The sequence below is a fragment of the Danio rerio genome, chromosome 1 (genome assembly GCF_049306965.1).
Source record: "Danio rerio strain Tuebingen ecotype United States chromosome 1, GRCz12tu, whole genome shotgun sequence".
NCBI classification, from domain to species: Eukaryota; Metazoa; Chordata; class Actinopteri; order Cypriniformes; family Danionidae; genus Danio; species Danio rerio.
Window position 1 is genome coordinate 38,220,220 of NC_133176.1, and position 12,281 is coordinate 38,232,500.

Genomic DNA, 12,281 nt, shown 5'->3' on the forward strand with positions numbered 1-12,281 from the left:
AGAAGAAAAAAAAATAGTATCAGACATACTGTGAAAATTTCCTTGCTCTGTTAAACTTAATTTGGTAAATATTTAAAAAAGAAAAACAATTCAAGGGGGGAGGAGGTATGTACATGGATATGTGCAATAACTAAGATAAAATATATGCTATTGTGATTTATTTTTTTTTGCTATTATGTGTAAAAGTCCTATTTATCTACCTTTATTAAAAGTGCTGAAAGAAGTTAAATGCAAAGGTAATTTTATTTACTTTCGTTGTTTATTTCAATTCAGCTTTATTTGTATAGCGCTTTTACAATGTAGATTGTGTCAAAGCAGCTTCACATAAATGGTCATAGTAACTGGAACAGTGTGGTTCAGGTTTTAGTTCAGTTCAGTTCAGTTTAGCTCAGTTCAGTGTGATTTATTCATTACTGAGAGTTCAAACACTGAAGAGCCAATTCATCGATGCGTAGCTCTACCAATCCTGAACCATATTTATATATATTGTAACCTTTATAATGTTTATTTTTTTCTCTCTCTCTTTTTGTTTAAGGCTCTGGTTTTTTACTTTTTTTATTTAATTAGTTATTGCTTTTTTGCCAGGGGTGGGTGGGGTATTAATGGAAAAAGCAGTTGGTTGCCATCCTTATCTATAACAACTATACTAGATTTTTTCCAATTGTTCAATAACAATTTGACCATAAAAAAAATATATAAATAATCTTTCTAATATTCTTATTTGGTTCAAAAGAACATATTTTTAATTATAGCATATGTATATTTTAATATACAGTAGAATCTTTTTTTCAGGATTATTTAATATATAGAAGGTTAAAAATGACAGCATTTCTTTAAAACAGTCTTTACCGTCACTCAAATGGTGTTTAAACAAAACAGGAATAGAAGAAAAATCTCAGCTGTGGCTCACCTTAGGCTAAGTAACTGCTAAATTAAGGGGATGTCAAGCTTAGATGTGACCGCCAGTGACGTGATAAGTGCATTTCCTAGGGCAGAAAATCACTGTTTTATCATGAAACCCCAAATCCCAACATGCCTAAGCAGATCAAGTTTCTGTTTGCATCTTCCTAAATTTACAGCCAGGTCTCTGATGGATTAAGCCAATTTTACAGAGAGCTCGAGGGGTTTTGGTTGAAACCGTAACCACACCTATGGAGGGGCCAAACTGGCAGGTCAACATTTTTCTCAAATGTTTGTGCGTTGTCACTAACATTCAGTCAAATGTAGGCACTTTTGTAAAGAATACAATGGAAATGTCATCACTGTGGTGACCAACACCTTTGGAAATAATTATGACAAATTGTACTATAATTGGCCAACTCCCATCATAGATTATGGAGTAAGACTAGATATTGTTTAGCTTGTTGATTTAAAGCATATTAGAGTTGTTTTGTTTATATAAATTCAAGGAACAGAAAGGGAGAGTAAGGAGGCTGCCGTAATAGTGTGCGATTAGGAGTGGTTGTCTGACTAAAATTTGATTGCACCATTTACCGTATAAGTATGTGATCCTTGAAAAACAACTGCTAATGGACTTTAGACAACAGTAAATATTTAATTGTGACCCCAGTCCACATAACCAGCGTTATGTTGGGTATATTTTCTGGCACTAGTTGAAAACACATTGTAGGGTTTACATTTTTTCGTTTATGCCACAAAAAGAATTAGAATTTTAGTTAAAGATAGTATTAAATATATGGTATTTAAGATATATTTAGTGGTGACACATTACTCAGTGGTTAGCACTGCCGCTTCACAGCAAGAAGGTCTTAGCCCCAGCTGGGTCAGCAGGCATTTCTGTGTGGTGTTTGCATGTTTTCCCTGTGTTCGCAATGGTTTCCTTTAGGTGTGTCAGTTTCCTCCACAGTTCAATTCAATAATAATAATACTAAGTCCCTACATTTATATAGCACTTTTCTGGGCACTCAAAGTGCTTTACACATATGGGGAATCTCCTCATCCACCACCAGTGTGCAGCATCTACCTGGATGACGCAATGTTAGCCATATTACGCAATGCTGCACACCACACCCCAGCTGATTGTTGGAGAGGAGACAGAGTGATGAAGCCAATTATGATATAGAGATGGTTAGGAGGCCATTGGGCAAATTTGGCCAGGATGTTAGGCTAGGGGTTAAACCCCTACTCTTTTTCGAAGGACATTACGGGATTTTTAATGACCACAGAGAGTCAGGTCCTCAGTTTAACGTCTCACACAGACTGCAGGTTGGGCGCCCCCTGCTGGCCTTACTAACACCACTTCCGGCAGCAACCTAGCTTTCCCTTGTGGTCGCCCATCCAGGTACTGACCAAGCGCAGTCCTGCTTAGCATTCAGTGGGCAACCATGTGAGAGTTGCAGAGAGCTAGCTGCCAGCTAATACATACATGCACTATAGGTGAACTGATTAAGCTAAATTGGCCACAGTGTATTAGTGTGAATGTGAGAGTGCATGGGTGTTTCCCAGCCCGGGGTTGCGGCTGAAAGGTTATCAGCTCCGTAAAACATATGCTGGATAAGTTGGCAGTTCATTTCACTGTGGTGATCCCTGATAAATAAAGGGACTACGCCTTTGTCTTGTTGGACTATGTCCTCCTGGAATATAATCTTTAATTAATATACAGTATATATATATATATATATATATATATATATATATATATATATATATATATATGTATGTATATAGATATATAGATATCAAAACTCTTGTAATGTGCATAGCTGAGCACTTAATTTGGACTTTGAACTTTAATTTTTCAATACTTCTTTTTTTTAAGCCTCAGAATCTTTTCTATTAGTTGTATTTCGGTCAAATATTGTCCTATCCTAATGACATGTACATCAATAAAAAGCTTATTTGTTCAAAAAGTGATGCATACATCTCAATTTTAAATAATGAACACTTATGTGTTTGTGGTCCATGGTCACAATTATGGCTCGTTTTGTTTTTCTCTGCATGACGCAATGCAATGCAACTCTCATTTCTATTTTCCCTCCCCCCTCTTAAATTTGTCTACCCAAAATAGAGTTGCTGGACAACATGTTCACGGAGCTCTCAACAGAAGGGTAAAAGAGCATCTGTCGTTTTTGCCCTTAATCGAGCTTCTCTGTGAATGTGAGCAATCCGTTCCCCGAGGCAGAAAAACGTAGGGTATGCCCAACAACTGTGCGCAGAGTATCTGCTGGTATGCACGGCATGTGCCTGGAGCTCAGTGACACCATAAGCCTCTCGGATGGGCAAATAAGGACTGACCACTCACAAGAAAGAGGAGGGGCCACAACCTGCACCTCTAGACACATCAGAAGACACTTCATTAAAAACAAAAAGAGAGAGAAAGAGAAAAAGAGAGATAAATCCTAAAGTAGTACCAGCAAACCAGGAGAACAAAGTCCAGGCAGCTTAACAATAAAGGTTTAGTTTACTAAAAAAAAATCTATATTTTTTTAAACCATCGCTTGAGTGCTTCCTAGCCTTAACTAGTCTCTTTCTTCCTGCTAAACACAAACAAATATTTTTTAAAGCAACATAGTGAACGGTAGCCACTGACTTTGTTTACATATAAAAAAAATAAAAATACTATGAAAGTCAAATATCCTTCAAAATGTCTTAAAGTGTGTTTAACAGAAGAAAAAATACTTCAGCACAAGTTTGAAACAAGAGGCTAAGTAAATGATAAAAGAGTTTACATTTTTGGTTGAACCATCCGTTTAATCCTTGTTACTTGTATCAACTCTTACTTATTTATTTTTTTAGTCATTTACTTAACAATAGAAAATATATACTGTGGTTTTACCTTTAAAGGCAAGTTTTTCCTAGCTTTATTAGATAATATTTTGTGTCAACTTACAAAAATTGTATCAATAAACATTTTTTGAACTTCAAAACCCTACAAAATTTTTAAAAAATGAATGCATTTACAGTGCAAAATTAAAACTGGCTAAGTTGCACCTACGAGGTACCATAGATTGAAAATTTGTATATACCTACGCATAGATGGTTATTAAGTTTAGAGAATGGAAATGACATACCATGAGCATCAAACACAATTGTTTCCTTATTCTCATGTAAATACCATGAGTGTAAAATCCCAGACAAAACAGACCAACTGGAACAAAACACAGAACTCTGACCATTGACCTGAAATTGTTAGGGCCCTATCATACACCCGGCGCAGTGTGGCGCAGGACGCGGCGCAATAGTCTTTTGGTAGTTTCAGCTTGGCGCAAGAGTCGTTTTAAGCCGTTGCGCTACGCTGTTAAAACAGCAAATGCAATAGCGCTCATTTGTGCGCCCATAGGCGTTCTGGTCTAAAAAGGAAGGCTTTCTGAGGCGGACCGCTGGCGCGTTGCTATTTTGAGAAACTATTATAGATTTTTCATTAGACCAAAACTAACCCGGTCTAAACTCCGGCGCAGAGTTGCGCCTTGCTTACACACTACTTAATACGCACAAGAGAGCAATAGGCAAATATCTTTACATATGAAAAAAATTCAATATTAAGGATATATATAGGAGATAATAGGAATAGATATAGGATATAAATATAAATGATTAAAATATTACAAAACATATTATTTTCTAGCCTACATAAATATGAAAAATCACTGCTTTTATGTCTTCTTCATCTCGGGAGGCTTTTTCAGTTCATTCATAACAATTTGCTTTAGAATAATGTTATTATTATTAGCAGTATTATTTAATATATCCATATTAATATTAGTTTTATTAAAAACAAGCTTAGATTTGCTCACCTGTCAGGTTTTAGATCATATGAGGCATGGCAGGTGTATTTGGAAATAACTCAGTATTTTGACCACACTTCGTTAATATTGTTCATTTATTAGTTTGCTGGAAATTAGAACTGAATTTAGAAATAGTTTTGAAACGAATATTTGCGCTTAACAAACAAAAGTATTTATTTGTAGACTAATTGATGTCTGTGCGTAAAGGTTTCCCTATCCAAGAGCGAAAGTGAAAGTAGTTCCATTATCTCTCATTCTCACGCAGATGCTCTGTTTAACAACTGTTCTGTTAAAAAACTGTCAACTGTTAACTGTTTGCTTGTGAAATGCTCATTTTTTCCACTTAGACCTACTTTGCGTCCTGTAAATAGTAAATGCGCTCTTGGCGCGACGCAGCTGGGTCTTAAAGGTAATGGGAAATGAGACTCTAATTGGTTTATTCTCAAAACACACCTATAACTCATTAAGAAAATAAACTCAACCCTTTTAGACCATGCGCCTTGGCGCAAAGCAGATTTCCCGTCCTTAAATTAGCAAAAACACGTCCTGACATGCCCTGAAAGCATTTGCGCCCTGCGTTTTGCACTTTGCGCATGGACAGTCAAAATAGAGCCCTTAATATGCATGACGTAGGCCGCATTTTGGATATGCGCAAAAAAGCGGTTGGTCGAAACGCCAAGAAGCACATATATTTTGAAAATGGGCATAAAAATACATGCACATAACAGAGTAGGATAAACTTTTTATACGATCAGAAAAGATGCACTTTAACTGTGATGGAAACACTTTTACCAAACAAATTCCAGTATGCGCAAAAAAAAAAAAAAAAAAAAAAAAAAAAAAAAAAGTCATGTGATTGATAAAATGTGATGATAAAATGTGTGTATGGACAAACCAGCAGGCTGACCACTTTGTAAAACATCTGAAATGTTGTTTTGGTCATTCTAAAACACCTTAACTGTTTCAGTATTATTATTATATAAAGGTATTAATTACTTCCAGAATCAAGTGTGTCTGTGCTCCGTGTCTGACACCTTCAAACGCTACCGCACATTTACACCGCGAGTGTCAGGATTGTGTTTTGAGGTAAAACTTATTTATTGCATAAAGAAAAGATTCACGCAGCTTCTCCTACCAAAGCAAATTCCATTTTTACTGCTGATATTTGGCGCCAGTTAATTGACTCGTTGGATGGAAACACTGCTTTACTCGCACAACTTTTATGTGATAATCCAGTTTTGCACATAAAAGTGATTCGCATTTTTGGATGGAAACACAGCTACTGTCAAAATTTATAGAGCATTAGAGCAGAACTCATTAATATTCATGATGGTTCCAAATATGGTAAAAGCTGAGCTTTTTATTTTAGGTGTGATTCCTGTGGACATAAAAGAGTATATAAAGCCATTTCTGGATACTTTCTGAACTTACCTAAGCTCTAGACATACTGTATTTATATCAGAGAACAATTTAACAAATTGAATGCACTTTATGGCCCATTAATATTTTAAATATTATTTTGAATACACAAATTCACAATGTTGGCCAAAATGCAATAATAATAAAATATGTAACAAGTTCCACTGGATGACAGCCATGACGTCTCATTACTTGAATCAGTCATAGAGTTAGTAATTTACAAGAGCAACTCCAGTGGCTTTGCTCTGAACCATTTTCATTGGCGCAATGAAGCAAAACACTGTCAGTATTGTTTTTAAAACATAACATAAAGTAACTTAACATTGTACTTGATCAGGGACTCTGATCCCCATTTTTGTTCATTTATTAATCTCTAATTAAATAAATTGATGAGTGCAATAAATTGCTCATCTTTATGGTAATATTATGAAATGAACTAGATGCATCAAAGCATATTAGAATGACTCTGGAGCATCCTGTAACATTGAAGACTGAAGTACCAGCTTAACAGCCACGAAAATTGAATAATAGTGTTTGCATACACTAGCTCGACATTTCAAGTATGCAATATTTTAACCACTTCAACTGTCTATGTTTGGACTGCAGACATGTAAAATGAAAATACCCATCTTGTTCTGTTCTAGCCAGTTTAGCATGCTTTCTCACTCATGACATTCACCAGCACTGTAAAAACAAAGTTCACAAGCTAAATTAGCCCGTCAGACAGCTTTCACAACGCTGTGGTAACTCTCTGCTTTTTTCTTATTTTGTTCTTTAAGTATACATTTAGTCTTGAAGAGAACCCTGGATATTAAGATGCACATAATCCAATATAATGTAAATGTCAATAAAAAAAAAAAATGTATAAAATAAACAAATAATTAAAAATCCACATAATTTCCTACATATTTTGGACTATGTAGAGGTTTCACCATCATTGGCACTTCACCCATTACTGCTATTAACGCAACACAACTAGGAATACAAAACACTGATACAATGCAGTGGTATATGTGCTTTCCTTGTGATGAGAAGAAGAGAAAAGAATGAGAAGATGCCTGATTGATTATTACGTTTAGGCCTTTAGTAGAACACAGCTACTGAATGACTGAACAAAGCGAACAGCTGGGCACAGGTGGACATAGATGTGGTCACTTAAACCAAACATCTTACCATCAGTGATTCTCCACAAAAAGTCTAAACGCCCTCAGGTATCAAGTGAAATTTACACTGAGGAATAAAAGGTTGTAAGCATGCCAAAAGTCACCATAAGAGAAAGTTTAAGCTTATTTGCCAAGCATCAGAATGTTTATTGTATGGTGTTTGTTTACTTCACCTGATACCAGCAGCATTTACAGCTCTTGTACAAAATAAATAATCAATTAGTAATCCTTAAAGTAAAATTATGATGATTAGAAATCACAAAACGTTTACAAATATATATATATATATATATATATATATATATATATATATATATATATATATATATATATATATATATATATATATATATATATATATATCAGCATTTTGTGATCAAACTTCCAAGTTGTGTTGTGGTAAAAAAAAAAAAAAAAGCTACAGCCATTGTAGCTCACCGAGTGCATTCATTTGATATCACACACTGTGCACATAAAAATGGTGCTCCTTATAATACAAATTAAATGTGATTTTCTTTTTTAAATAATGCGAATCCACAATTGGTTTTCTACTACATATTTCAGTAAAAGACATCACTTATGTTATATTAAGCCATGCTAGTCCTCTCTTTCAAGGCATAGTTCAACCAAAAAAAGAAAATTTGCTCACCATTTACTCACTGGTTCATATGGTTCTTAATATGTTTATTTTTTTCTATTGAACACAAAATAAGATATCTTGAAAAATGTTGGCACTAGGTTGCCTTTAAGATCCATAGAAGGAAAACAAATTACTATGAAAATCATTCTGACTGGTATCTGTAATCGCCCTTAAGTAGCACAATATGTAACGAGTCAGCCATATGGAGTGCTGTGCAAAACCATAGTGGACATTCTAAAGTGCACTAAAACCACTCCACAATGCACCAAAACAAGTGTACAATCAAGGAACACTCAACGGCAAGGGAAAGCCCATAATTCATTGTGAAATTTAGCAAACTGAATAAATTATTGGGTCTGAATACAAGAAGGCACCCGCAGCAGAATCCTATTGGTGTAAATTTCGAAATAATTAATTTCTTAACTGCTAAATTACCATTTGTACACATGACTAAAAAAAAAACAACCTTTTTATTGCTAATAGACAGCTGTGTTACTAACTATTACAAACACTTTTAATATTTCTATTTTATTTTAATCAACCAGGAAGGCGCAAACAAAACCCTTCTGGAGCACTCAAGTGTTTGATTTCACTCACTCATTTTCATTCACTCCTTTAAGTGGACTAATAGTGCGTGAGGGTGTAGAGGGTTTTAAAAATTCTTTAGAATATCTGAATAACAAGTTAGCAGCTAAATTCAGGTAAATAACAAAATGTACCATTACAGGTGAACTGTCATTTTAACTAGCCACATGATCTTGTTTTTGATGATGGATTGTTCAGTCTTCTACCACAGCCCAGTGTCCAGAAACCGATACTGCTCTCCTTTAAGTGCAAACCCTGCCTGATTGTCACAATGTACACATAAGGCTCCAACTGCATTTCATCACAATTGAAAGTTTAACAATGGCATGCTTAGCACCTCTGTCATGCTGACTCTCAAACCGTGGGAACGTATACTGTACGCTGAATTCCTCAAGAAAACAGGCTCTAAAAAATAATTACAGCTATCACAACCAGGAGAACAACAATCAGCATAGTTTAAAATCTTGGCTATTGTTTACTTGTCATTGACAGGCATTTCATAGTTATACAAGTGCTAATGTTCTCAGATGAACACTTTCCTTTTTTGGGAGGCAGTAGCAGATGTTAAAATATGTCTCACTGCAACTTTTGAAGTCAAGTTCTTATTGTACATGTACATCACACTAACAGATAAGCAATACTACGCCCATTTTTACCTACAGTGACAATAATGGTTGTGTCTGTCATTGGTTCACTCAAAGATGATTTGAATTGGCCTTGGAGGAATCCAGTCAAGCTTGAAATGTTTGACTTAAAGCTAAAAACAAACAAAACACAACAAAAAAAAAAACTAAAAGGTTATTTTCACAGATTTAAAATCCATGCAAATGCTTTAACAGACTAAATGCCACATCTCAAAAGCAAGACATTTAAGTGATATAGCTCTACCGGTTTAAAAAAAAAAAAAAAGACTTGTAAGGCTTTTTAAAAAGAAAATGTCTCACTGATGTTGCATTTATTTGATCAAAAATGTAAAAAAAAAAAAAAAAAAAGCGACTCAGTGATGTGTTTTATATTATTTAAAGTCTGTTTTCTGCAGAAACACAAATCAAATTGTCATTTACTTCTGTGACTATCTGTAAAGCTGAAAACAATTACTCCAGTCTTAGGTGTCAAACAATCCTTCAGAAATACCTGACAAAAGTTTTGTCGTCGATTCTAATTATAAGAGTAACAAATAATAACTCGAGTTCCAGTTGATTATTTGGAAAAGTGGCAAAAGGTAGATTTTTCCGATGAATCATCTGTTGAAGTGCATTCCAATCATCACAAATACTGCAGAAGACCTATTGGAACCCGCATTGACCCAAGATTCTCTCAGAAATCAGTCAAGTTTGGTAAAGGAAAAATCATGGTTTGGGGTTACATTCAGTAAGGGGGAGTGCAAGAGATCTGCAGAGTGGATGGCAACATCAACAGCCTGAGGTATTAAGACGTTTGTGCTGCCCATTACATTACAAACCACAAGAAAGGGATTTTTTTTTTGCAGGATAGAGCTCCTTCTCATACTTCAGCCTCCACATCAAAGTTCCTGAAAGCAAAAAAGGTCAAGGTGCTTCAGGATTGGCCAGCCCAGTCACCAGACATGAACATTATCGAGCATGTGTGGGGTAAGATGAAGAAGGAGGCATTAAAGATGAATTCAAAGAATCTTGATGAACTCTGGGAGTCCTGCAAGAACGCTTTCTTTGCTGTTCCAGATGACTTTATTAATAAGTTATTTGAGTCACTGCAGAGATGTAAATTATTTCTGTTAAGTGACAAGACTTTTGTCTAAGCAAAGTCAGACATTATTGTCCTAAATAATAATTAAAAATTAAGGCATGATCATATTTTATTTTGGTAAAATAAGCGTAATCTAATGGCTTTAGCCTTTCATATAAACCACTTCTGATACCAAATGATCAACTAGAATTCAAGTTATTATTTGATATTCCTAAAACTTCCAACAAGACTTTTGTCAGCTAGTGTACATGCTGTATACATATCAATTGGTCATCTGGAAGATTTGTTTTTAATACAAATACTTGTTTTTTGTTTTTTTAAGAAAAGTATATATAAGAAAAAATAATCAAATTTTGTCCGCCTATTTACTCTCACTGCTGATCAATATCATTTATCCTTGCTGAAAGATTGAAAAACTTCCCGAGTCCAAGCTTTGGAATGGTAGCCTACTCTGATATCACATTGGAACAGATACAGTTGAAATTATGGCCTAGCCCCAATACTGATTGACATTTACAAAACAGCCATCCTGATTTCAAAATGCCTCGAAGGGTCTTGCATCTTCAGTGACGAATAAAGATTTCACTACTTTCTGAAAAGTGAATGATTACACAAACTTTCAGCAGTTACCAACATTTACGATTTTTCCAATGAATGAGCTGTCAAGAATTACTGCACATGCATTTGCTCAATAGTTTTTGCGTACATTTGCGAAATGACAGTCATACAATAATAACAGTTCAGACTGTCACGCATATGTGGGAGGTGTGAACGAACTTACTGATCTAAGAGCTGATCATATTTGGCTTGAGTTTCTCTTTCCGCGTTTAGCGCTCGGTCTCTCTCAATAACAGAATTATCTCTGGTCTCACGAAGACTTCTGGAAGAGTAAAAAAACACATATTCTGAAATGATACTGTACATAATGCATTATAAGTTTTTTTTACAGGCATTGTCCAGACATTGCATACAATACAACCTAAACAGGCAAACCCCAAAATTTTCTTATTTACCACTGGTTTTGGTATAATATACCTTAGGCTAAGAACCCTTAAACAGGGCAATATTTAAGAGGACAGGTATTTGAAAGTAGTGTCTGAAACCACAGTGCTTTACTCAATTATACACCACAATAGCGAGTTACATGACAAATGTTAACTCAGAGGCTACAGAATATCCTTTATGTCCTTTGAAGGATGTGCTTAAAGAATTCCTGCACCTCACCAGAAGATGGTGCCCACAGCTGATTCATCCATTTTTAAAGTGCTATGCCATGTAACCTCATACAGCCTTCAATTATAAACCCATTTGATTATTAAATTGCTTAATTAAGCTTTTTACACAGTTACATTATTATTACTGCTGTATTTACTAGTTTACAGGTTCAAATGCTTATTAAGCATCAAACATGAAAGATCTCAGCGGCTGACCTTCCAGAGCAGTAAAAGTTCAGATTTTCTCACTAGTTTTCATTCACTGCTTTAAGTAGACAATAAACCTGTAAGTTGACAAATATTGGAAATGTTTTCAAACACAGCTTTGGTTTCATTGGTGGAGTTTCACTTAGGCTCACTGGGATAATCTTGTTGGTTGGTTAAGAGTGCAAGAGTCTTTGATACATAGCTGCTACACACTCAGGTATTGATTGATAATTCTTGTGCATAGCTGAGTGCACATAAGACATCAGTTTTCAAACAAACTAATACTGTAAAAGTGCAAAAGCAACAGTACAATGCAAGTGTGTAATGTTTTTATAGATTGCAATGTTTGCGTGCAAAGATTGTTATCTGATATTATAATTTCATTTAAACAACTATTCTTGTATTAATCTTGCATTTTATTTGTTACAATCTTGTCTTCAGTGTTAACCTGTCTAATGGGTTTGCAGTACTGGATGCCTTATACCATGCTTTCTCTCTCTCTCTCTCTCTCTCTCTCTCTCTCTCTCTCTCTCTCTCTCTCTCTCTCTCTCTCTCTCTCTCTCTCTCTCTCTCTCTCTCTCTC

General features: G+C 35.1%; 1 protein-coding gene and 1 long non-coding RNA gene across 11 annotated transcripts in view; both read right to left on the reverse strand.

Annotated features, from left to right (window-relative positions):
- The window catches only part of LOC141386116 (uncharacterized), a 207,664-nt gene that overhangs the window by 120,394 nt on the left and 74,989 nt on the right, over positions 1-12,281 (reverse strand). The window lies entirely within an intron of this gene.
- pibf1 (progesterone immunomodulatory binding factor 1) overlaps positions 1-12,281 on the reverse strand; it is a 75,658-nt gene that overhangs the window by 55,446 nt on the left and 7,931 nt on the right. For 4 of the 10 annotated variants that reach the window (XR_012399488.1, XR_012399476.1, XM_021472211.3 and 1 more), the window contains 1 exon segment: positions 11,059-11,157. The exons of 2 other annotated variants lie outside the window; for them this stretch is intronic. Coding sequence is in view for 6 of the 8 variants with exons in the window: in XM_021472211.3 (XP_021327886.2) it covers positions 11,059-11,157 (99 nt within the window). In the remaining 2 variants the exon portion in view is untranslated. 10 annotated transcript variants of the gene reach the window in all.